At 49.6% G+C, this 26,318-nt stretch overlaps 1 protein-coding gene across 1 annotated transcript; it reads right to left on the bottom strand.

The window, feature by feature from the left end:
* Positions 1 to 14,037: 14,037 nt before the first annotated feature.
* On the bottom strand, positions 14,038 to 16,655 carry LY6K (lymphocyte antigen 6 family member K; the record flags this gene model as incomplete). The annotated part of the gene is made up of 3 exons (XM_082675307.1): positions 14,038 to 14,333; positions 15,547 to 15,648; positions 16,520 to 16,655. 3 exons carry the CDS (start codon positions 16,653 to 16,655, stop codon positions 14,038 to 14,040), a joined length of 534 nt encoding a protein of 177 aa, XP_082531433.1.
* Between the last annotated feature and the right edge of the window lie 9,663 nt (positions 16,656 to 26,318).

Genomic DNA, 26,318 nt, shown 5'->3' with positions numbered 1-26,318 from the left:
CCTGGTCCCACTCTGAGCCCTGACCCTCGTCATACTCTGAGCCCTGGCCCTGGTCACACTCTGAGCCCTGACCCTGGTCACACTCTGAGCCCTGGACCTGGTCCCACTCTGAGCCCTGGCCCTGGTCACACTCTGAGCCCGGGCTTTGGTCACATGCTGAGCCTTACTCCTGGCCATAAGGAATGGATGCTGTTCTAGTCTTAGGACCCAAGCCCAGAGTGTTGGGGAAGGACAGAAAGGCTGCTGTGCTCACGGGCACAGGGCGCCTCAGAAAGGGCTTAAGCGGCCACCAGAGAGCTCAGGCTGGTGGGACTCTGAGTGTCCTGAGTAGAAAGCTCGGTGTCCTGAGTTGCTCTGGCACCTGCCCTCGGCCAGTCTCCCCTCTTCCTTCCCTTCCCGCTCACGCAGAGCCTGGCCCCTACCCCCGCACTGCAGCCTTCTGTTTCCCTGCAGCAGGGAGAACACCAGCACCTCCCTACCCATCCTGAAGGGCCCCAGTCTCGGGGTGGGGGTCTCTGAGTGTCCACCTGGCCCGGGAGTGTCCCAGCTAGCCCCTCCTTGAGCCTCCCTGGCTCCTTCAGAGGAGGGACAGAGAGAGACGTGGAGGATGGGGATAATTCACTCTGGGTCCCCAGGTGCGAGGGCTGCTCCTCTTTGGGCTGGTCTGGGCAGCAAGGAGCCAGGATGCAGGGACGCCCGTGCTCCTGATCATGGGCAGCTGGTGTTCTCCAGGAGCGAGAAGGTGGGAAACTGGATAAACAAGGGAGTCCCCGCAGCCAGTGGCCAGCAGGGCTCACCTGGGACAGCCCGGCACGCCCTCCTTGCAGGTTGGGGCTGAGCCACAGAGTGGGGGGGGCACTGCCAGCTCCCCAGTGAGGGGCACTAGAGATGGGCCAGGAAGGGTGAATAGGAGCTCACCAGCCAGAGCAGGGGCCAAGGTGAACAGGTACACCATCTCAGGGGATGTCTGCATGGGAGAGGCTCCCTCTCTGAGATGGTGCCCTTGGGTTCTGTTCCAGCAAAACGTCATGGAAACTTCGGCACACCCTGGGCAGAGCCATTATCCTGTTTAATGCGGTGCCAAGGGACAGCCGTGTCACAGGCACAGCTCCTGCCCTCCAGTGTCCATCTCCCTCTAGCACCCTCTGCTGGCAAAGTGGGAGTGTGGCGGGCAGCCTTGCTGCCAGAAGCTGGGCACAGAGGGTAGGTGTGGACCTGAGCCCATTTCACCACCAGCACCCTGTGAATATTAATAAAGGGAAAGTCACTAAAATGGAGTTGGGATGCCAGAAGAGGGCGATCTCATGCACCTACCCCTCAAGGTCAATACAGATCCCAACAGGAAGAGACCTACCTTGCATCTCTGGCAAGAAGTGACACCAAGACCAGCAGGAGGAAGGAAGATTTTTCTCCCTGCCCAACAACAGCCCAGCCAATGAAAAGCTACCACTCCGTCAACTCCCAGTTTCCTCCAATGGACTCTGTTTATAACAGCCCCTCCCAACTCCCCTTCTCCTCTGCAAAAGAGTCTCCTCTTCTTTGCTTTACCAGACATGCATATAGTTCACCACAGTTGCATTCTTTGCAAATCCCAAATTGCAATCCTTTGCTATTCCAGAACAAACACATTTTGCTGGTAAAATAACTGACTGTTATACTGTTTTAGGTTAGCAACCCCCTCCCATAGCCGAGACCACGCGCCCCTCAGGGCTCTTTCAAACCTCGCTCCAGCCCAGGACTGGAAGATGCCTCGAATGGGCAACTTGGGCCTGGCCCAGAGCACACTCCCTCCCCCTCCCTGCGCTGTGGAGAGCTCTGTCTGCTCCTGTTACCCTCCTAGGGCTCCAGAGAGCGAGGCCACCGGTAGGGGCTGGAGCAGGGTGGCTCCAGGGCCACACTTCCCACCCGGACGAGGAAGCAGGGGACAGTGGAGGCCACGCTTGCTCGGGGCAGTGGAGCTTTCTCTGCCAGGTTCAGACCTCGAGCTCGTGCCCCTTGCCAGGTGGGGAAGGGTCTTGAACAGACACTGAAGTGGCTGAGTGGGCACAGGATTGCCGCCCATCTTTCCCCAGCTTGGAGGATGCCAGCAGGGATGGTTTTGAAGGAGAACCTTGTGTCCCCAATGCTGCCCTGAGGTTCTCGATCCCCAAAGTTCAGGTGCCCTCTTGGTTGGTGAGGTAAAAGCCGGGTTGCTGGTCTGCGGGCAGGGACCCAGGCCACGCTGTTTATACCACCACTGGGTCCCTTCTGCCTTCCCGTGCCTGCAGTGCCCAGCTTGGAGCCTGCCACCTGGAGGACCTGTGTCGCTGTAGGGCAGGTGGCTCCTGCAGGACCGTGCGGGGCCTGGGGAAGTCAGCTGGCCTCCTGGAGGCTGGAGCGCCCCGAGGGCAGCACCACCTTGCTGGTTCTGCTGCAGAGGCCTGGCCAGTGGGCAGGCTGGGCCTTGGCATCTTGGCCCCCAGGACCCTGGCAGATGTCCTCAGTCTGCAAACGGGAGACAGGTAGGGGAGGGCTGGGCGAGCTGGAGACAGTGAGGCCCCTACGCACTGATCTTTTCATTTATTCACTCATCCACAGACACTTATGTACCTCCTCGTGCTGGGCGCTGTGTCCAGCACTGGCTCACGCTGGCCTTGGCTGGATTGGAAGGGGGCCCTGGGCGTGAGAAGAGTGAAGGGAATGGTCTCTGCACACGCTTGCCACAGTCCCAGGGAGCGGAGAAGACCTTTCTGGGAGGTCCTCAGGCGGGGGCGGCGGGCCGGTAGTTCAGACACCTGACTGTAGCCTCTGGCCTCCAGCAGCGAGAGCTTAGGCAAGCCGCCTGCTTCACTCTCGGCTTTACCATGAGCCCCCGCATGGCCAACCCTGGGAGGCACCTACCAGAGACCGCCGTAGGCCTGGCCGCGCCTGTGCCCCGTTCCCAGCACCGGCGCTGCACTTCCTGGCCTGGATCCCATTTCCCCCCAGCAAGGTAGGGAATCGATACCCCCCTCAGTCCCTGAGGCCCCAGCACTGACAACTGGGAGACGGTACCCGCGCTTCCTCGCCCAGGTGGGACGATTCTGAGGTGAGGGTTCTACATGGGCGTCAGAGAGCCCCAGGGGGCCATCTGCAGTGGCAGCTGGTTGGTGGCCTCCCTTCCCCGTCTCCCCTGGAGATGAGCCTTCACCTCCGGAATAAGCCACCTGCTCTCCAGCCCTTGTCTCAGGGCTGCTCCTGGGAGGCCTGGAACTTAGTGCCTTCGGCACCTGGCACACAGCTGATCAACCGCCAGCAGCTACGGCCATGATGCTAACGATTATCTCAGGGGTTGTGGGGCTCCCAGGGAGGCTGCAAACACCTGGACAGTAGACCTGCCCACGGCCGAGGGTCCTGGAAACTGCGGCTGGATCTCCCTGGGCTGCTGAGTCCGCAGAAACCTTCCCAAGTGGAAGCTGAGCCAGGTGCGCCCCCCAGACCACACTGAGGCTGCTGAGATCACATAGAGCACATAGAGCACTTAACTCGCTGTTGCAACTGTTAGGACGTGAGGAATGTATTTTCTTGATTCAGTTTTAAAAATACAAGGAACAGCAAGACATAGACATTCAAGATCTATTACGACGGATCGTGTTCTGACATCACCTGGAGCCGAGTATGACTATCTAAATTCAAATTAAACAACGTAAAATCGGTTCCTCTATCACACGGGGCAACGCTTCACGCACTAGGCAGCTGCGGGCGGGCGGCTACCGGCGTGGAAGCAGCCCCGGGGAAGGGCAGTGCTGGCAGGTGGGGAACCTGCCGCCGTGGTCACAGAACCTTCCTCCCGCTTCCCACATCCCCAGCTCCACACAAGCCAACGCTACCGCTGCATCAGCGGCTCTTTCGCTGGCAAATCAAACATGTCTCTCTAGTTCCACTCGTCCCGGTGACCCTGCGGGGCGAGCACAGCCCCGTCTTTCACTATTTGCCGGCCAGAGGCGCTGACAGTTTGTGGGGAGGCAGCCTTGCCACAGAGCTTTGCATCCCAGCCCTTGTGCGTTCTGCCGCTGCTTCCGAAGCCCTGCATATGCTTCCCAAAGACCTAACAAGATAAGAAACGTCCCAGTGGGGAGCCATCAGAGCCCATGGATCAGGGCTGATCTAACCAATTTCCTTCCATAAAGTGTCCCAAAGAGGAGGAAGTTCTCTCACTTGGCTTGCCTTGGGGCTTTACCCCGTGGCAAGCTTGAAACGTGTTCAACTGAGCCTTCATTTTGTCACCTGTAGGATGGAGAAGGTGTGAGTGCCCTTCTCACTGGGTGGATCTGTGCAGACCGAGCTTAGGACAACAGCTCGCCACACACTGTTCATTCGTTTATTGATCACCGGCTGCATAGACTCGGCTGCCTTCTCACCCTCAGGGGATTCTACCAAGAGGCTTCCCCATAAGAGGTCCTGGGCTTCTGGATGGTTTGAGAAAGCCTGCGTCATTATGCAGATGGATCCCCGTAGTAGGTAGGGGGAGACTGGTTGCTTTTCTCACTCAGCACAATTCCCTTCAGATTCATCCAGGTTGTTGCCTGTTTCAATACTTTGTTGCTTTTTATTGCTGAGAAATATTCCATGACATGGATGGACCACAGCTGGTTTAACCACTTGCCCATTGAAGGACATCTCGGTTGTTTCCAGTTTTTGGCACTTTTAAATGAAGCTGCTATACACGTTTATCCACGGGGTTTTCTTGTGAACATACATCTTCATTTCTCTGGAATACACACTCAAGAGTGCAATCGCTAGGTCATATGGTAGTTGCATGCTGAGTTTTATGAAAAGCTGTCGCGCTGTTTGCCCCTGTGGTGATATAACTTCACATTCTCACCAGCGATGTGTGGATGGCCCTGTTTCTATGCCTCCTCATCAGCATATGGTGAGGTCACTATCTTTACTTCAGCACTTTGATAGGTGTACAGTGATATCTCATTGTGACTTTAATTTGCATTTTCATAAAGGCTAATGCTGGTGAAAATCTTTCCATGTGCGTATTTGCCACCTACCTCTGCTTATTGGTGAAATGTCTGTTCGTACATTCTGACCCATTTTCTTTCTTTTTTTAATATTTTATTTATTTATTTATTTTATGTTTTTGGCTGCATCAGGTCTTAGTGGTGGCACACGGGATCTTCGTAGAGGCATGCAGGATCTTTCACTGCGGTGCACAGACTTCTCTCTAGTTGAGGCACGCGAGCTCAGTAGCTGCGGCCTGCAGGCTTAGTTGCTCCGAGGCATGTGGGATCTTAATTCCCTGACTAGGGATCGAACCCGCATCCCCTGCATTGGAAGGCGGATTCCTTACCACTGGACCACCAGGGAAGTCCCCTGGCCCATTTTCTAATCGGATTTTCTTCTTTTTAATTGTTGAGTTTTGAGAGTTCCTTAGCATTTTAGATGACACTTTGCTGGATACGTGCCTTGCAAATATTTCCCCCAGTCTGTAGTCTGTCTTTTCGTCTTCTTATCAGTCTTCAGCAGGGCATAAGGTTTTAATTTTGATGAAGCCACTTTATCAACTTTTCCTTTCATGGATTGTGCTTTTGGTATCAACTCTAAGAACTCTTTGCTTAGCCCTAGATGGTATCTCTTTCCATATCTTTTTAATGGTTATAGGACCTGTAGATATGTCATCCTTTTCATTCCTGATATTGATAATTTGTGTCTTCTCTTAGTCATAATCATTCTTTCTAGGGATTTATCAGTTTTACTATTTTTTCAAAGAAAAAGAGATCTCTTGGCGGGGGTCTCTGTGACCGCTCCGTGGGCTCCGCTCGATGGCGATTCTAGGTGTTAGTGGTTCCCTGATGCAGTGGTTGGCCGACTGCAGCCTGAGAGCAGTCCGGCTGCTTGTTTTTAGTTGCACCTGGGAGCCGAGAACATCTTTTGTACGCTTAAACGGTGGGGGTGGGGGGAGCGGGGGGAAGCAACTTTTGTGAAATATATGAAATTCAGGTTTCGCCTGTCATAAGTAAAGTTTTTTTGGAACGTAGCCACGGTTGTCCATTTCCATGTTTACCGCCTCTGGCTCCGTGTATCTCGCTGCCACCTGTGCCACTCCTGTCGCAGGCAACTCTTTACACTATAGATATCGTTGGGTTAAATATGCTATGTAATTCTTTAACCCTATGTAGTGAAACCCCAAGACCTCGTTGTTATTGCTTCAGATAATGATATTCATTTACATTGTCTCACATTCACCCTTTTCTTCCCTTCTTTCTGTGCTTATGTTTGAGATCATTTTTCTTCTACCTCTTATAATTTTTTTGAGTGTGGTTCGCTGGGGGTAAGTTCTCTGAGATTTTTTTTCTCTGAATTTGTTACCTTTGATCTTTCTTTTTATTTATTTATTTAGGGTTTTTTTGTTTTTTTTGTTTGTTTGTTTGTTTGTTTTTTCTGGCTGTGCTGCGAGGCGTGTGGCATCTTAGTTACACCACCAGGGATTGAACCTGCACCCCCTGCATTGGAAGCACAGTCTTAGCCACTGGACCACCAGGGAAGTCCCTGTTACCTTTGAATTTTGAAGGATATTTGTGCTTTGTATTAACTTCTAGATTGTTAGTTATTTTCTGCCAGTGGTTTGACGATGTCATTCCATTGTCTCCTGTCTTTCACTGATTATTTTCTCTTTTGGAACTCAGTTGTTAGTCTTGATGTTGCCCCTTTAAGTGTGGTGGCTATTTTCTCTGGCTGCTCTTAAGATTTTCTCTTTATCCTTGGTGTTCAGCAGTTGTACTGTGATGTGCGTGGGTATGATTTTTCTTGATCCTGCTTCAGTTCCTTAAGGATTTCTTAAACCTGTGGGATGATATCTTTAATCAGTTTTGGAATCGTATTAGCTCCTGTATCTTGATGAAATGTTGTGTCTGACCCATTCTCTTTCTTTTCTTCTTAGTGGATCCACATTGTCTCAGTCAGCTGCTGCTGCTGCTGCATATCAAGTGGCTACGCAGCTCTCAGAGTTAAAGCATTGATATTATCATCCATGCATCTGAGGGTAGGCTGGGTTCAGTGCTTCTCACTGCAGATCTGGGGTCAGCTGAGATGTTCAGCCACATGTGTTTCTCATCCTCCTGCTACAAGGGCACTAATGAGCATTTTCTCTCATGATGGTGATAGCGGCATAAGAAAGCAGCCCCTGGCAAGTTACAAGATTGAGCCCCAAGTCAAGGTCAAGGAAATAAATCCAGCCTTTGGTTGAAGGGACTGCAGAGTTATATGGCAAAGGGTTGGTTAAGAAATGGGGTCCATATTTACATCTGCATTCAAGTATGTTAGACCCTTCACCATGTCCCAGATAGCAATCTCTTTGCTGTTTTCTAGTCCTTTAAAAGTGGTACTGTGTTTAGTCTGATGTTTTCTACCTACTACTCTTCTCGATTACTAAAATCTCTCTCTTTGGTTTTGTCTCAAATGCTGCTAACCCAACTCTTGGTCCTTTCTGTTATACCCTAGAGTTTTATTTCATTAATTTCTGCCACTTCATTATTTCTCATTACAGATTTCTAACTTTTGAAATGGAATGTCTAATTCCTTAATTTTCCGATGTTCTTCTTTTCTGTTATAAGCGTTTGAGTTTTAAAATGCTTATCAGTTTTCCCCTGGAAGCTGCTCTAGCTTTATCCCAGTGTTTTGTTGCATATTGTTTTGTTTTCTGTAGACTTTGTTAATTGTCCAATTTAAAGTACTTGAAGATTTTCATCATGGTGTCTTGTTTTTGAGCAGAGTGCCTATGTTGTAATTGTTGGGTGCAGGGTACAAGATATGTTAGCTGTGTTGTTCAGTGTTTTTACTAAACTTCTGCCCTCAGGTCTGTCAGTTGTTGGGAGAGGTGTGTTTAAACATTCCACAGTGTTGCTGGTTTTGTCCATTTCTCCTTGTTGTTCTAGCACTTTTTATGTATTTTGGAGCACTTCTGTTAGCTAGATACACATAAGTTTTAAGTTGTTAAAAAAAATTTTTTTCCGGTGAGTTGAATATTTTGTCATTTACGTCTCTTAGTGATTTTTGCCTTAAAGTCTATTTGTCTAACATTAATAGTATAAGTCCATGATATCTTCTTCCATCTTTTTTTTTTTTTTTCTTACAGTACGCGGGCCTCTCACTGTTGTGGCCTCTCCCGTTGTGGAGCACAGGCTCCGGACATGCAGGCTCAGCGGCCATAGCTCACGGACCTAGCCACTCCGCGGCATGTGGGATCCTCCCGGACCAGGGCACGAACCCGTGTCCCCTGCACTGGCAGGTGGACTCTCAACCACTGCGCCACCAGGGAAGCCCTCTTCCGTCTTTTATGATGAATTTTTCTGTGGTCTTTTGTTTTGAGTGTTTTTCTGGATGAAAACAAAAACTTCAATCTAATAATCTGTCTCTGAGCTGGTAATTTTATTTATTGTGGTTGCTAAGGCAGGCAGATGTATTTCTATCATCAGTTATGTAGTACTTTTAATTTTTTCTATCCGTTTTTTCTCAATTATGACTTCTTTTTTCTGTACCTATGCAGAAGGTAACAAACGCTATTTCTATGACCCTTTGGCATTGACCCTTTATGCCTATGGCATCTCTAACCTCTCTGTGAACCACGTAGAAACCAGAGAACACTTCATCGTTAAGCACATTGCTCCTGTCTTTTCATGCTGTTTGTATCCCACGTTGTCTTATTTTCTTTAACCTCCCAAATAAGAAATTATTATTTTTGTGCTCTCTAGTCAGTGTTTGTTTTGCTTTATCCACATGTCTTAGTCTGCTCGGGCTGCTACAACAAAACATCGTAGACTGGGGGGCTTAAACAGCAGACACTTATTTCTCACAGCTGTGTAGGCTGTGAGTCCAAGATCACTGCCTTGTCCTCTGTCTCCCATGTTGAGCTGAGGTCTGCATAGGGTGTAACTGCTGTTGCCTCCGAGACGTGTCTTTTCTCTCTGGCAGCTTTTAGGATTTTCTCTTGGTTTGAAATCTGGACATTTTACTCTGAGTGTGTCTCAGTACAGGTCTGTTGTGATTGCTTGACCTGAGTATTCATGTCTTTCATCACTTTTGGAAAATCATCCATTGCTCTTTTCTTTGAACATTGTCTGTACTCCATTTTCTGTGTTCTCTTCTTCTGGGATTCTGCTTATTTCTGTATTAGCCTCTCTCCTTCTGTTCTTCATGTCTTCTAGTTTCTTCTCTGTGTTTTCCATTTCTTTTAATCTCTAGGTTGCAGTGGAATAATTTGTTCAGCTCAAATTCCAGTTTATTGTTCTCTCTTCATCTATGTGTAATCTGTTATTTAATTTCTCCCTTAAGTCTTTATTTTTGAATTTTATTTTTTGTATGCAGCACGTTCTTATTAGTTATCTATTTGATACATATTAGTGTATACATGTCAATCTCCCAATTCATCCCACCACCATCTCCCTTAAGTTTTTATATTCAAAGATTACATCATTCGCTTCCAGCAGTTTCCTTTATTTTTTTGCCTAATATTTTTTGATGGTATCTCGTTCTTTCCTCATGTTTTCTATGCTCTTTTATTTCTTAAAGCAAATTTATTTTTTATTATATATCTATGATTTCCAATGTTTGAAACCTTTGGTGGTCTACTTCTGCTTACTCATTGTTTCTTGTTTTCTTGTGTCTTTTGTGATTTTTTATTTTTTAGCAGATATTTATTGAGATAATACCTTTGGGACTCTGACTTCTGAGTTGAGCAGATATTCCTTCAGAGAGGATTTTCCTTTGTTCTTCTAGGTATCTACAGGGTGAAACCCATCATTGCCACTTAACATTTATTTTGTGGCTTGAGGTTGATTGGAATAAACCAGTAGTGGAAATACAAGCCGCAAGGTCATATGAGAGTTTCTAATTCTCAGGAATAACTTCTCTTCATATGTTTTTCTCCACGTAGAGCCAATACTGACACAGACAAGCTTCCTTGTGCAGAGAGTATCTTTTTTTCTAGTTTAGTATTTAATTTAGGGCATATCCCTTCTGAAGCTCCTCATTTATGTTTTTTACCTTCACTTCCTCTCTTATGGAGACCAGTGCCTTGTCTGCCACCCAACCTGTGGCTCTAGGTGACTGGAAAGAAGCACGTATCCTGAAGGCAGCTGCCAGCTTCACTACTTGCTGTCCATATATTGTCAAGATTGTTTCCTTTTCTTTTCTTTTTTTCTTTTTTTCCCCTTCCTTCCTTTCTCCCTGCCTCCCTTTCGCCCTCCCTCCCTCTCTTCTTTCCTTTCTTCCTCTTCTGAAGTGTTCACATTAGCTTGGCATACAGTTGAAAAGTATTTAGAATGTTTTTTCATGCAACATTTTTAAGTGTTTTGTAATAGGAGGGTTTTTAGCTGCCCGGTTAGACCTGTTGCTGGGGGAAAGCATTTCTATAGCCCTTCCTTTATTCTCCTTCCTTTGTGACATGTCTAAGCCTCCACTTGAGCATCTGACTGTAGCCGGGACAGTGTGTGTGCACGTTACGTTCTTGGGTTACGTGGGAGCATTTGGAATACTTCACCACTAAGTATGGTGTTTGTTTTAGGTTTCTGGTGGGTGACTTTTAGTAAGTTACTGACATTTTTTCCAGTTCCTAGTGATCCAGGATTTTTAAAAAATCATATAAGTGAACGTTGATGATCCTCTGGTTATTATCCTTTATCTCCTTGGTTGACATCTTTTTCTAAGGCTGACTCATTCTTAACGTTTCTGGAGCAAATTGTACTTGGTCATAACCTGTTATTATTTTAATACAGCCGATTAGCCAGTTTTTGTTTTTAGTTCACAGTTACGTGGACCTCTAGTGTTCCTTTCTTGTACTGTTTTTGTTTTGTGGTAGTATCGGTTCTGCGCTTGGCCTATGAAGGGAGTGAGTTGGTAGGAGCGTTCCAAGTGCTTGAGACAGAGGATGACGTTTCAGAAGGTGGACATGCTTGTTCAGAGGTGCACACAGGCTTTGGCGACCCTGTGTCCAGCACCTTGTGATTTGCTGCATATGTATCAGGACGGGGGGGAGGGGCCTTTGCTGTGGTTGAGGGGCAATGTTTGAAGGCTACAGTCCCTAGCTCCTCTGTGTGTCTTCACATGGCCCGTTGAGTCCAACCGTCCAAGGGACCGACAGCTCAGAGCACCTGAGATACCTGTTCTCCCTAGAAGACTGCTTCCTATACTCAAAGTGGACCCTCAAATTCTCCGTTTTCTTGGTTTTTAAAGCCTACGTACAGGTGACAACTTGGGCATGCATATATATTTTGGAGAACTTGTCACTTTGAAAGAGATGCTGCTTTTGCGGCCCACACACTCCCCTCCCCGAAGCGTGTGCCCCGAGCTGCAGCAGCGCTCGGCAAGGCGGAGCGTGCTTCCCCGCCACGCCGCGCCGCTCTGGGCTGCTGAGCGCTGCGCTTCGTGTACGTGAGCCAGAAGGAAATACTTCTTGCCCTTGCTGAGGTCACCATGGTTTGGGGTTTTCTGTCACTTGCACCACACCGGCTTTTTTTTTTTTTTTTTTTTTGCGGTACGCGGGCCTCTCACTGCTGTGGCCTCTCCCGCTGCGGAGCACAGGCTCTGGACGCGCAGGCTCAGCGGCCATGGCTCACGGGCCCAGCCGCTCCGCGGCATGTGGGATCTTCCCGGACCGGGGCACGAACCCGCGTCCCCTGCATCAGCAGGCGGACTCTCAACCACTGCACCACCAGGGAAGCCCCACACCGGCTCTTAAGGAACACGGTGGCCCACCTTAGCAACGCCACTTGCGGAATCACGCGTCCTTCCCCAGCACGTGAGCTTTCTCGTACTCTGCATGGAGTTCTGAGGGGTCCGGGTGACTGTAGGCGCTTCCCTTCACGCTCTTCCCTCAGTTCTAGCCAACTCTCTGCCCTCTGCCTCCACATGGCCTTGCAGGCCTGGCCTGGGCCTACTCACCTTGGCTGGACCTCCTTCTCTATCCGGCCAAGTTTCGACAGGTCGTCACTCAGTTGCTCTCCTGAAACCATGTGCAGTTCCCTCTTGCCCTGGTGACTCAGGGGATTAGCTCACAGCAGGCTTCAGAGAGCCTCCACCATGTCGGCTGGCTCCTGTGCCTCGACCGCTCCTGCGTCCTCTTGCCAGCAAGCTCCTCTGGGCCTCTGCACGGTCTCAGCCACGACCTCCTGTCTCTGCAGCCTGCAGGGACGGTCCCAAGCTGCCATCATGCCCACCCCGTCTGTTTGCTCACTCTCTTCAGCAGATACCCCGTCTGCTGCTCACGGAGCAAGCGTGACTGTGGGGAGTGCATCCTTTCAACTTCCCGGCCCCTTCCCACATGCGCGCTCTCTGTGCACTCCTGCCCCGCTCTGCTGGCTCACGGGAGAAGCGTCCGCTCTCCCTGCCGAGGCTGCGGCCTCTGCTCTGGATCCCGTTCCGTTCTGCCTGCACCAGCTGGGCCCCTGCCTCCTGCTTCTGTCCTCCGCCGACTGGCTCCCCACTCTTCGCAGATAAAGGCTCCCAAGTCTTTACACTCTTAATGTGGCACCGATGTTGACCCCTGATCTGTTTTTTCTAAACTCTAGCCTCTTACAGCTCCTTCCTTCCACAGTGACTTCTGGAAAGAGTATCTATCACACTGGTGGCAACACGTTTCCCAGTTCACCTGAACTCCTCATCCTGCAATGCGCTGGTATCTCCCATCATCTGCCATTGAAAGCGATCCTCATCAAATCGCCACAGACCCACCAGGTCCAAATTTAGGGACTCTCCATATTCACGCGTCTTGACTTCCCGGTTATCTTACACTGCACCTAACCGTCCTCCTGGTGAAGAGACTCCAGTTTCAGGTGCCATGGTAACTCTCACGTAGTTGACCTCTTACCTCTCTTGCCTGCCCTAACAAAAGGGATGCTCCACAAGCTCCTATCCTAGGATTTGAGTCGGGAGTAGCTGGGGGATGCCATTCCTGGACCCCGGCATGAGTAGCAGGGTGTGAGCGCAAAGCCTGTGCTTGGAAAAGGGACATGCGCGCAGTAGGAGCCTAACAGAGGCTGGAAATCTTCAGTCCTGGAGTTGCTGGCCAAGCCTCAGGGAGCTTCTGGCCCACCTAGACCTCTGGTTTAGAGGGTCCAGATGTGACAGAGAGGGCCCTCCTCCCTGCCTGCCCCACAGTGCCTCCTTCTGCGGCCACCGAGACTCTTTGGAAGGTTCCCAGGCTGCCCCCACCAGCAGTCTCCCTGAGTCAGACCAGGTCGGGGCGGGCTGGAGTGTGGGCAGACGGGGTAGGAAGGTGAGCTGCAGATGGCGCTGCCCCCATCCTAACACCGAGTCAACGCCACGGGGGAGAAAGCCTTTGTTTTGTGCGCAACTGTGACTCTGACTTTTCAGCTGTCTTTGGACAGCTGCATCTCAACTGAAAACCGAGAAAAGGCTGACCCTGCTGCTGTCTACCTGCTCAAGTTTCAGATGCTGGACAAATGCATGTGAAAGAATTTGTGAGTCCACCCACCTGTGCCAGTTGGTGGGTGAAGTGCATGCTTATTCAGCAGAATTCCTTGTCTTCTGTCTCCTGGAAGCTGGTAGCAAGAGCTGACGGAGAGCAGCCATGGGGCCTCCCCCGTCAGAAGAGGGCTGTCCCCAGGACGATGTCCCACTCCCCACGCTGAGCAGTATTTCTTTCGCTTCAGGGATGTCTTACGCCCAAATCATTGTGTCTCCCCCACTGAACCTGGGCCCCCCCAAAGGTCAGAAGCATCTGAGCACTACTCTTCATGGGTGGGCCTCAGGCCCTCGCTTCCAACAATACTGAGGCCCTCCAAGGTGAAGGGGAGTCAAGAGTGGTTGTCAGCAATAAACAGACTTACAAGTCTTGATTTCAGAGAGAAACAACTTGTAGACGAAATCGCTGTGGGGAAGGTTTGGCCTTGCTCTAATTTGACCTGCCGACCTGCTGGCTAGAGCCAGACAGATTCGATTTCCCCACTCCTTCCCCATTTCGAGGTCCCTGGAAAGTCAGACCACCAGTGAGCTAATCAACGGAAAACAAGTTTAATGCAACAGGTTCCAACCGTCTGCAGCCAGTCGGCTTCATCATGGCAGCCTGAGGCCCAGGAGCCCAGAGGCCAGTGTCAGGAAAGTCACCAGCCCCGCACTGCTGCCCCTGCGGCCCTGCCTGCTGCCGACGCCCTCCTCTTTGTATCTATCTTCTATGTTTTCTTTGATGACTGGTTTCTGGTTGTTGCACAGGTCCTGCTTACAGCACGCCACGAACAGGAAGGGCGTGGGCTTTATGAGCACGAACGACTTGGGCATCTGTGGAGGTGGACTGATTGTCCCACAATACTTTACGCACTGCTTGGAAACATAGAAGAACCGTGGAAATGTTCCTAATGGGAAATAAGGACAGAGACAGAAAGGAGTCACGTGAATTGAAAACGACACCAACACCATTTCTGTCTGAAATCTGCCCGACCCTGACCCTTCCGGTGGCGCCTCTCAGAAGCCCCGCTCAGAGAGGGCACCTGATGGGGAGTCGGGAGCCATCACCACAGAGGAAGAGGATCAGGTCTTTGTGTTCAGATTTGCTCCTGGGAGTGGGGTGTGGCATCGGATGCCCCCAGCCTTGGCCTGTCCGCGCGCACCGGGAACCTGGGCCTGGCAGTCTCCGTTTGGGAACGTACAGGCTCCTTAGGCCTCAACTTCTCAAACGCAGGGCCGCTCAGGCCTTTGTGACCACGGACAGACACACGAGAGCAAGGGGCTCCCGGCCATCCCAGCCAGTGCCCGGAGCTCGGAGCTGCCCCCCGAGGGGCCGCTGCCCAGGGCCTGGGTGTGAGTGCTGTTCCAGTGAGCCTGCCGCAAGGGCACAGCTCAGCGCTGGGTGACGGGGCCCGTCTTCCGACTTCACCTCATCTCATATTTCACCGTGCAGTCATCTTTCCACACTAAGTTATCAGGTCCACGTGAGGCCTCAGTGGGGCTTACACCTCGACCCACTCAGCACCCCGCACACTTCCTGGAACATGGAAGCCTCCAGAAGCGACTGACGAACGGAAAGTGAATTCTCCAGCCCTGACGAAGCCACTGCTGGGTCACGCCGGGGCCCTCAGACTCGCCCTCGGGAGAGAGCTCCTCATGCGGCCAGAAGTCCTCGGGCGAATTACAGATGGCCCAGCAGTGGTGTCCAGTCGTTTTAAAGCATGCACACTCCTTTCAGAACATATTTTAAGCCCATGCCCCTAATTATGTACATCTCTTGTAAAAGCTACTCTTGGTGGGACACCTGAAGTCCTTAAAGCTTAATTTTTCACTTAGAAGTGGATGAAAAGAAGTCTCCGTTACTTTCTTCCTGCACTTCAGCACTTCACCCTGGCCAGCGGGCAGTGCGTGTGGCCCTACGTCGGCCCTGCCGTGACTTAGCTGGGTCTCCTCCATGGTCCACCTGCCCTCCTGGCTTCACAGGACTTTGCTCTTCAAATTTAAAAAAAGGGTAGCTTTCATATTAGTTATTCTCTACTGAGGAAAACTAGACAGACCCTGAATCCTGACAGTATCCCACTGACCTGCCCGTGGAAGCCCAGTACCAACTGAGGTACTTACTCACGGCCACAGTACTACAATACGAGACGCCCTGGCTACAGTTTGTTGGTCTTTCACAATCGAAACTGTTCTCCTTCTCGCAAACGTGACACCTCAGTACGTCTGAAATGAGGAATAAAAAGAAAATGGAATGTGGCAGCTCTCAGGTCCTGTCAGACCAACACCCCCCATCCTCTCCTTCCTCCAAATGAGAACAGCCTGGGGTCCCACTGTCTTCCCAGCTCCCCACAGCCCGCCCCATGCCCGGAGCTCCTTCTCTGCTCTCTGGGCTTCCCTCATCCACACACAGGGTGTGTCTCTCTCACACCTCCACACCAAGACCCACCACACGAACCCGACACGCACAGACACTCGTCCCAGAGACACGCAAGCTCTCACCGTCATATGGCAACACCCAAGGCTCACCTCCCCCCACCCCGCCCAGCCTCAGGGATGTGCCCCATCCACACACAACACTGTCGTCTCACCTCTGACTTCTCTAGAAAAAGAAACGCCACAGCTTTGGAGTCTGCTCTCACACACCCTTTCCATCCCGCTTCCTGGCCCGCCCCACCTCCTTCAGCACCCGGCCCCACCTTCCCCTCCCGAGATCCCGGAGCGGCGGCCCACTGTCAGCTCTGCCTCACGGCGGGACTTGCTGCTGGGGGAGAAGCTGGTCACGCTCCTGCAGCTCTCTGTTCTCAAAGGCAGCCCCAGAAGGCCCAGCGATGGCTGCGCCAGGCTTGGCCTCCAGCCTGACCTCCCCCAGGAAGGCAGGGCTGTGGCAGGGAGAGCTGGGTGCTGGGGAATAAAGCCAGCCTTCCGGACCTGCTCTCGGGGGGCTCCACATCAAGAGGCTCCCCCACTAGGCATCCAGGAGCTGACCACCCTCTTCACGGTCTTTTGCCCACTGAGTCCTCTGTGCTGCAACTGTCCAAACCCACCTGGGGCCAGGGCGGCACCCAAACGGGGATGGCCACCCCCGAGTCCGCACAGGCGTTCCGGCCCACCGCCTCCTCCCAGCCCAGGAGGCCGAGGGCCTGGAACTTACTTTGCCTTACAGACATGGTGACGTTGGTCTCCACCCGTGGCAGGCTCATGAGCAGCAGCCAGACAAGGAGGACGGTCATCTCCGAGGACGTCCGGCCCTGAACGTGAGAAGCGAGCAGGCCACGTGCTCAGCCCTGTGGCTCCGCGCTTAGATCTGGCCCCTGTGTGTCCACCAGCATTTGGAGCCCTTCCCCGCTGGACACCGGGGCAGACCCTCTCCTCCTCGCCCATGGGCCTGGGGCCAGGTGTCGCCTCTCGGTGCTCGGTGGCCTGTCACCGCCACTAAGTCCCCTCTATCCCCAGGGACGTCAGCACTCCCTGGAACTCTGCATTCATTCGCCCACGCCCCAGCAAACCTGCTCGGCAGGTGTGCCCGCTGCTGCTCCCTGAAGGCTGCACCAGGTTTCCCCCACCGCGGATCTGAACTCCTGCTCTCAGGAGCCCTCATGGGGCACCCTCCCACCCAGCACCACAGGCCTTCCTCCTCCATCTTCATCTCCCTCTTCATCTGTGGCCAGGGCATCACCATGCATCCTGACCCCAGGGCACAGGAAGGCGCGGGTACCCCTGCAGCACCCAGCCCATCCCAGGCTGGCCTTGCCACCCCGGATGCCGAGGCCGGCTCTCCTCTCACCAAGCCTGCAGGCCTCACGCGCCCCGTGCACTCCTGCCCGCTCCCTTCCGGGCTCCCCTCTCCTGTTCCTTCTGGAATGTTCCCCAAGTTCCACACCCACATTCGCCCTGCTATCTGGCGGGTGGCGGGTCAAGGAGGCGAGACATCGGCCATGCGTCTGCGGGCGGCAGGGCCCTCCCGCGGAGGGAGCGGACACCCACCGCCCCTCCCACTCCGCAAGACCCTGCCCCCTGAGGGCGGGCCGCGCACGCGCACCCGGCGCCTGGCGCTAGGGGAGAGGCTGCTCCAGGTACCCCTGGTGCTCGCACCCTGTCGCTTCCCGGGCCGCACGGGATCGCGTTGTGGTTTCTCCCACGTCGTGGCCCCAGAGCGGCGTGGCGCGTGGCCGTTCCCCGCCTGCGTTCTTCCCGCAGCCCTCTCCTGCAGACGTGCCTTTGTTAGCACTGGCAGCACCTTCGCAGGAATTCTGTTTTTTTACAGTGGCGGAGCATCCACGGCCTGGATGTAAGAGAGTGTATTTACAGAGCCTCCTTCGATGAGCCTTTGTGTTGCTTACAGCGTGTCGTACTAGAAATAGAGCTGCAGTTGTCCGTAATGTTATTTCTTACGAGTGCAGGTACACCGGAAGGATGGTTTCCCAGAAATTCGACTGACAGTCTCAGGTTCAATGTATTTGCAATCTAGATGCACTTGCCCAGCAGCTACATCAGTTTTCTCCTCCCATCTCTGAGAAGTGTGAGTGCCCGTTCCCACAGTATCGTAAAAAAGAATGCATTCTTATCCACCCTTTGGGTTTTCACCAATCCAGTAGATAAAAATAGTATCCCGTAGCATGAATTTGCATTTCTTTAATCATGAGTGACGTTGAGCAAGTTTTTGCATTCAGGTAGATATGTGTATTCCTTTTTCTGTGCTCTTTATTCAAGTCTGTTGTCTAAATGCACTGTGACAGTAGTCCACTGTCTGCCATAAAAAGTCAAAAAAACCTTTTTCCTATCTGATACAGGTCTTGGTATTTTTGCCAAGCAGAAGTGCTTGCTTTTCATGGTCAAAGATAAACAAAGTCAGACACTAGTTAAAGTGGTAAGGATGGATTTTGATCAGGAACATTCTATCTCAGTGGGGAAAAGAGTCTGTGTGAAGGGAACTCCACTTGGATTTGCACAGGGGTGACTGGGCATCTCAAAGGGAGAGTGAGGGAGTACGGAGGTGGCGAGAGGGGCTCAGTGGAGTCAGGGAGGTGAAAATTACAGAAGCAGGAAGGCACGGTTGGTCCCTGTGAAACCCACTTGGGTTTGCTAACTGGCACTTATCTAAGTTAAGCTCCCGCCCTCCCACGGAGGCTGGGAGAAGGGGCCCATCTTCAGGTGGCCGCCGGAACACAGTTCTTCAGGCGGGTACTTTAAGGCAGGGGTGGGGGGATTTGAGTCACCCTAGGGATGCGGCCTTCAGCTGTTAGAAGCGACCTTAGTGTTTGCTCTAGTCCTTACAGGCCAAGCTTGAGGCTTAGTTGATAAAAGGCCCAGAGGAGCCTGGCTGGAGTTTGGTCAGGAGAGGAGCTTTATCACCATCTTTTCTTTTATGGTTCTGGATTTTGAATGGTAGTTAGAAAAAAGCTACAGTAACCAAGACAGTGTGAGGCTGCAGCTGCAGAAAGCTTAGACATACGATCAACAGAACGGACTAAAGAGTCAAGAAACAGACCTACCCATGTGTGATTGATCGATTTTAGACAAAAGTGCCAAGCAAGATAATGCAATGAAGAAAGGGCCACCTCTGTGACAAATGGTGCTGGGACCTTTGAGCAACCAAATGCAAAAGATATGCCCCCAAATGAAAAGAACTTGTAAAAAAGAAAAGCAAAAACATAAACGTGACTTTCCCCTTACCTCACATCATATACAAAAATCCATTGGAAATGGATCACAGGTATAACTATAAGCTATAAAACTTATCTAAATACAAAGCTAGAAGACTTCTAGAAGGAAACAGGAACAATTTTTTCAATCTTGGGTTAGTCAAAGAATTTTTAGATAAGACACATAAAGCATGAATCATGCAGGGCAAAACTGCTACAGTTTGTAGGGAAAGAACGCTGATGCCTGTAGCTCCTCTGGAAATGAATCAAAAGATAAGATGAACTAAAGCATGGTCGGAGAGATGGATGGATATGTGGAAAAACTAGTCAAATGTTAAGGGTGGACTTTAGGTGGTGGGTATCCTTGTATTTGCTGTAAATTCTTTCAACTTTACTGTTTCAAATAATTCATATAAAGTGCCAGGGATTAAAAATGTGCTCTACAGAAAATTCCTTGGCGGTCCAGTGGTTAGGACTCCATGCATTCACAGCCACGGGCCCGGTTCGACCCCTGGTCGGGGAACTAAGATCTCGTGAGATGAGTGGCGTGGGCAAAAAAAATTATTTTTAATAAAAAAAAATGGGCTGTACGTGATTTAGCCCAGATTCAATCCATTATGAGAATCATGACACAGAGCAGAAAATATTTCAACAAGAGGCTGAATTCGCCTCCTCAGCTAAAGACTGAAGGTCCAGAATTTGGTTGCATAACCCTGAGTGTAGGAATCTAAGGCTTTGCAGAGTTAAATGGGCTGGGGGTGGTATTTAGAATGTTTTAGGATTGCTAATCACAGTCTTACAAGCTATGGGGATAGAAAAAGGAATAAGAATATCATTAAATGAATGAGAATTAAAATAGGTGGCCTTTCGCACCACTCCCGTTGTCCCTGATACGGCAAAGACTGTGCGAGAAGAAAAACGGCCGATGGGAGAACTGATGTATCGAGGACAACTTAGCTAAGGCCCTCTTCTCCCAATTCAGGCAAAAGGTGTATTCTTTGGAAATGAAACTCATCATACATTTATGGTTTTGCCACAGAGGAGTTTGAATTTGCCAGCATATGTGAAAATCCAGTGTGGTGGGTTTCAGTCTGAGAATCAGCAAGTAGCGACACTGATAATACCACGTGCATGACTTCCCTCAAGGAAATGTGTGATAAGTAACCTTATTCACTGCCACCTGGAAAGAAATCACCTGAAGAGATCTCTGGAAAAAAGATCCTGGGGATTACTCTGGACCCTGGATTATTTTGAGCACCCCCCACCCACAATTTTAGCTCCAGAGGTTACAAAAAGTTGTAGAAGGCAAAGTTCAGCAGCAGCCTGTAAACTCATTTTTCCTCTCTGTTGGGGCCACTAGTTTGGGAAGGAAAATGATGACCTGGTCAAATCTCTGTGCTGGTCCTCCACTGAGGGTGTCGGCTAACAGAAAGATAACAGGGTGTCACATCTGTGAATTGCTTTTAGCAGGAAATACCTGATCCTCCTAGGGGCTTACTTTAAATAAACCTGGAATCTACAAGGCACGGGTATATGAGTCCGGGAGCCTTGGGACTCAGGGGAGGGGATGCTAGGTGGGGTCCGGGTGGGACAGGGATTTCAGTGGTGAAGATGCTGTGTGGGTTCAGTGGGCCATCCGTACCCAGAAAGGTGATAATATATGCCATATATCATCATATATTATATGGCACAGGGGGTGGTGAAAGGAACACCCACAGGAAGGGCTGCTAGGTGGGTAGGAGAGGCCATGGGACCCCAGGGGAGGGATGCCGTGTGGTCAGAACGGATGGGTGGTGGTAGTGGATCTGCGACCCCTGCTCCAGGAGGGCAGGGCCAAACCCTAGGATCTTCAGACACTGACCTAAGACCCAGTCCAAGCCTGCAGCAGTGCCCCCACCACCCTGCGTCCTGCCCAGACCTTTTGGCATCTTCCCGCCCCCCCATCCATCCCCCTCCCCCCCCATCTCCTACCCAGATCTTCTGGAATCTTCCCCATCCCTGTGTCCTGCCCGGACCTTCTGGAAACTTCCCCTCCCCCCCCCCCCAGTCCACATTCTCCCCAGACTTTCTGAAACCTTCCCCTCCCCACTCCCAGCCCGCGTTCTGCCCGGACCTTCTGAAACCTTCCCCCACATCCCTGCGTCCTGCCCAGACCTTATGGAACCTTCAGGGACACGACCTCAAGACGGGCTCCCACAGGCCGTAGAGAGCGCAGCCGCCGCAGGTGAGTGAGGAGAGGCTGGTCAGGCTCAGAGCGCAGACCTCACCCCGGAAGTACTGAAGGGCGTCTCCCGTCAGGCTTTGCGCGGCCTCTAGAAGGTTTGGCCTGGCCTCGGGGCGGAAGCGCGTCCCCAGAGGCGGTTCCCTCAGAGCGCCTGGCGGCGGGCTGGTGCCCGAAGGTCTCGGAGGACACGGACGGGGGAGATGGTTCCAGAAGTTCTGGGCAAGACGGGTGTGGCGTGGAGGTCTCCAGAGGGACCACACCAAATGCTGGGCAGGATGCAAAGAAACCAGATCGTTCACACATTGCTGGTGACCCAGAAGAATGGTGCAGCCAACGAGCAGGACAGGGTGGTAGTTGCTTTAAACGCTAAACAAGCAACTACCAGAAGATCCCCAAATTTACTTCTCTGTTTTCCCCAGACAAACTGAAACGTGTCCATAGAAAACATGCATGGCTGTATATGACAGCTTTATTTGTAATATCCCACGACAAGAAACACCCCAGATGTCCTGCAGTGGGTAAACAAGCCATGTAACTTTCTCACCTGGGAGATACTCAGCAGGAAAGAGAGAAAAATGTGACACATGTGCTGACTTAAATGAATATTCAGGGACTTATGCTCAGTGAAAAAAGACGATCTCCCAAGGTTACATACACACTGTTTCTTTTATATGCCGTTATACAGGTGACAAACTTTTATAAATGGACATGAAATTAGTATTGCAGGGGCCACTGTCTCCAGATATGGGTGGAAAAGAGGTTCGTGAGTCCATATAAGGGAAATTGCAGTGATGAAACCAATCTTCTTCCTCACTATTGTGAATGGAACTACCCTATTAGTCGTAATACTGTACTATATTTTGCGAGATATTAACAAGTAACTGAGTAAAGCACTCGCAGGATCTTTCTGTATTTCCTGCAAGTGCATTTGAATACACAATTATCTCAAAGTAAACGTTCAATGGAAATGAAATGTTTAAACAAACATATCATTAATTACATTATTATTTAAATGGCTACAATTAGGAACTCAAGACTTTTGGGGTAAACAAAAAAATGCTCTTTATTAGAGACATGCTTTAAAACAAGGACATGAAAAGATTGAAAATGAAATATAGAAAATGGTATACAATTTGATTGCCCCCCAAAGGACCCTCTTATACACACACACAGGCTGAGTAAATATTAAGACAAGAGCGTTACTTATGTGAAGAGCCACGTTGTGTAGAGGCGAAGGGACAAAATAGCAGAAAGACATTACAATCAAAATCCATACGCACCCCTAACACGGGCTCAAAATACGTACAGAAGACACCTTGGTAGAATTTAGGTACTGTAGACAACACCATTATCCTATATTTAGTTATCATCAACACTTCCCTCTCCATAGCTTCTAGATGCTGGAGCAAGGAGAAAAAAACATCACAGCGATAGACCTGGATCAATAATCTTTTCCTGAAAGGAGCAGACAGCAAATGTTTTCAGCTTTGTAGACCTTCTAGCCTCTGTCACTACTACAAAACATTGTCTTTGTGCGGGTGGAAGCAGCCATACAGGCTAAGTAAACATACGATCGTCCCTGTGTTCCAACCAAGCTTTAATTACAGACACGGTTGGTGGACAGGGTTTGTCCCACACACTCCTGTTTGCCAACCTGTGCTATAGAAGTTCTGAGCAGCCTCATTAACAAACTAGGAAAAATCAGTATACATAACGACAGACCCAGAGATGACCACATACAGCTTTTTACAGGGTCGCATGTGACTCTACAAGCTTGAGTTCATGCCATGACGTAACCCAGCATCAACAAATCTCAAATGATTGACGTTACTTAGAGTTCCTTCTGTACTTCAGTGAAATTAGGCTAGAAATGATTAGTCAAAAGAGAGCCAGGAAATCTCCAACTGCTTACTAATTATTCAGGGCACTTCTAAACCAATTACACAGAAGACAAGCCCCAACAGAAATTGGGAAATAGTAAGGTCTAAACGATTATGAAGTTATGACAAGTTGAGAGTGCGGGGAAAGCAGCTGAAAAAGTGCTTAGTGCAAAATATATCACATCACAGGCATCTAGTAGAAGAGAGAACAGGGTGAAAGTTTCCTCAGCTTCCATTCAAGATGTTAGAAAAAGAAGAGATGATCCACTCAGAGAAATGAGGAAGGAAGTATAAAGAGGAGAGCAGAATGAACACGAGGTAAATCCACAAAACCAAGGCTGGTATTTTGGAAGGATTCAGGGCATTGGTAACACAGAAGGAGATCACAAAGAAGAAAAATAAAATTCTCATTGCCAATATCAGAAATCGAAAGGGAGGCATCAATCAGCCCTCATAGACCTTATAAAGAAAATAAGGGGCTGTTATGAGTAGGCTCCCTGTGATAAATGTGAGATTTCTGATGACGACAAAAACTTGGAAAACACTGTTAACCATAACACAATGAGAGAGGGAGGCCGAAATGTCCTTAATATTTTTCAAAAACCCTATGAACCAGAGATTCTATTGAAGTTAAAGTCTCAAAGCAATAGAAGGATACACCAAGCTTATTGATGGTGAGTCCCAATAGAGTAAAGATTAATCTACAAATTCAATGAAATTGCAGTCAGAGTCTCAGCAGGTGGTGTGTGTGTGTGTGTGTGTGCGCGTGAAGCTGATTCCAAATGTTCAAGTGTTTATGGAAATGGAAAGGGCTAGGAATAGCCAAGGCAAGCTAGTGGGAGAAGAAAAACGCTGGAGGACTTGCACTGTCAACTACGAAGGGCATTTATATCGTCTCATTTATGAAGACAGTGTGGGATTGGGCTCAGGATTGAAAAATAGACCAACAGAGGAGAAAAGCAAAGTCAGAAAGCACATATATCCAGTTACGGGCTTTCTGACGAAGCTGACCCTGCCCTGGAGTGGGGATAGAATCTTGATTGCCTTGACGAGTGGTGGATACACAAGATAACGTACACAGTATTCACACCACGCAAAAGAAGCAGGTTCAGGACATTTGTGGATCTCCATAAATACTCAAAAATGAAGTTTTTACAGCGGAAAATGTAGATGGCTATCTTTATGTCCTTTGGAAAATTAAGAATTTTCAAAACTGAACAAGATTCTGCTGGTCACATAAGAAAAAAATGATAACTGGCATTATGTAAAAATTCACAACGTCTGCCCCTGAGAAGGTACTGATAAGACAGTGAAAATGTGCTCCATAGTTGAGGAGAAAGCACTTCAAACACGTATCTGCTAAACGACTCGTATTCCGAATATAGAATGAGCTTCTTCCTACCAATCAGTAACTAAAATAGTAGATCATCCAATAGAAATTTGAGCAAAAGGCATAAAGCCAGTTTACCAGATAGGAAATGTGTATGGGTAATAAGTATAAGAAAAGTTATTGAACACGATTCCTCTTGGTGGAACTCCAACGTGAAAACACAATACGATGACCCCAACGGGAATGACTAAACGTTCAAAGACGACCACACCATGTGTTGGCGAGATTTTGAAGTGTGCGGGACCCTGTGGAGTATAAATAGGCACACTCTGTGGAAATCTCTTCAACAGCCCTGCCAAAGCTGTACTTAAGCACGTCAAAGACCCGGCATTACCACTTCTGGGTACGGAGCTCCTGAAACACTCACAATGCCCCACCTCAAGACAAGGACTGGAATATTCACTGCAGCACCACCTGGGGTAGTTGCAACCAGAAACGGCCCTAATGTCCATCAACAGTAAACTGTGGTGTATATTCATCAATGGCAGGTGTGCAACTATGAGAGTGAAGAACATACAGCCATGCACAGAGGCAGTCTCTCAAGGAGAATTTCTTCTACTTGGGGAATCTGGGTCTTTGCTCTTAAGGCCTTCCATGGATTGGATGAGGCCCACCCGCGTTATGGGGGATAATCGGCTGTACCCAAAGTCTCCTGATGAAAAAGCTAATCGCATTTAAAAATATCTTCAGAGCAACATTGAGATTGGTGTTTGGCCAGTGAACTGAATGCCATCGCTTAGCTAAGCTGACACGTGAAATCACCCATCACTCTTGATATTTCACACAAAAGGTATCGTACAATATATGGCCTTTTGTGTCTGGCTTCTTTCACTGGGCATAATATTTGAAGCTTCATCCCTGTTGTAACATGTGTTGTTACCTTGTTTGTTTGTTTGTTTAGATAGCTTTACTGAGATGTAATTCACATACCATGCCATTCACTCATGTATAGAATTCAATAATTATTAGTATATTCATAGCTATGTCAACCATGACCATAGTCCATTTTAGAATATTTACCTCACTTTGAAAAGAAATCCCATACCTACTCGTGATTATCCCTTTACACTACCCAGGCTCAACCCCCCATCACTAGGCAAGCATAAATGTACTTTCTGTCCCTATAGACTTCCCTGTTCTGGACATTTTCTGTGAATGGAATCATATAACCCGGCGTCGATTGTGATTGGCTTCTTCAGCTTGCCTTAGAGCTTTCACGGTTCACCCACGCTGTGGTGTGTTGCAGTGCTTCCTCTTCCTGGCTAAATAATATTCCACTGTGTGGCTATGCCTCATTTTGTTTATCCATTTAGCAGTTGAAAGACATTTGGCTTGTTTCCACCTTTGGTCATTATGGGTAATGCTGCTACCATACATGTGAACATCTTTTATGTGGACATAGGTTTTTACTTCTCTTGGGTGTATGCCTAGTAGTGGAGTTGTTGTGTCCTACGATCACTCTCTAACCATTGGAACAATTATCAGGCTATTCCCACAGTGGCTGCACCATTTCACAGCCCCACCAGCAGTGCATGAGGGTTCTGGTTTCTCCACACCCTCACCGGCACTTGTTATTTTCTGATTTTTTTATTCTAGCCATCCCAGTGGGTATGCAGTAGCCCCCCTCTGTGGTTTGATTTGTGTTTCCCTGACGGCTCATGAGGTTGAGCACCTTTTCATGTGTGTGTTGGTCATTTGTGAGTGCATCTTCCTTGGAGAAATGTCCATTCAAATGACTTGCCCAACTTTAAATTGGG

This window comes from Grampus griseus, assembly GCF_964374135.1.
Source record: "Grampus griseus genome assembly, chromosome: 17".
Lineage (NCBI taxonomy): Eukaryota > Metazoa > Chordata > Mammalia > Artiodactyla > Delphinidae > Grampus > Grampus griseus.
The sequence above is the reverse complement of the archived record's forward strand: the minus strand, read 5'-3'. Positions and strand labels throughout refer to the sequence as shown.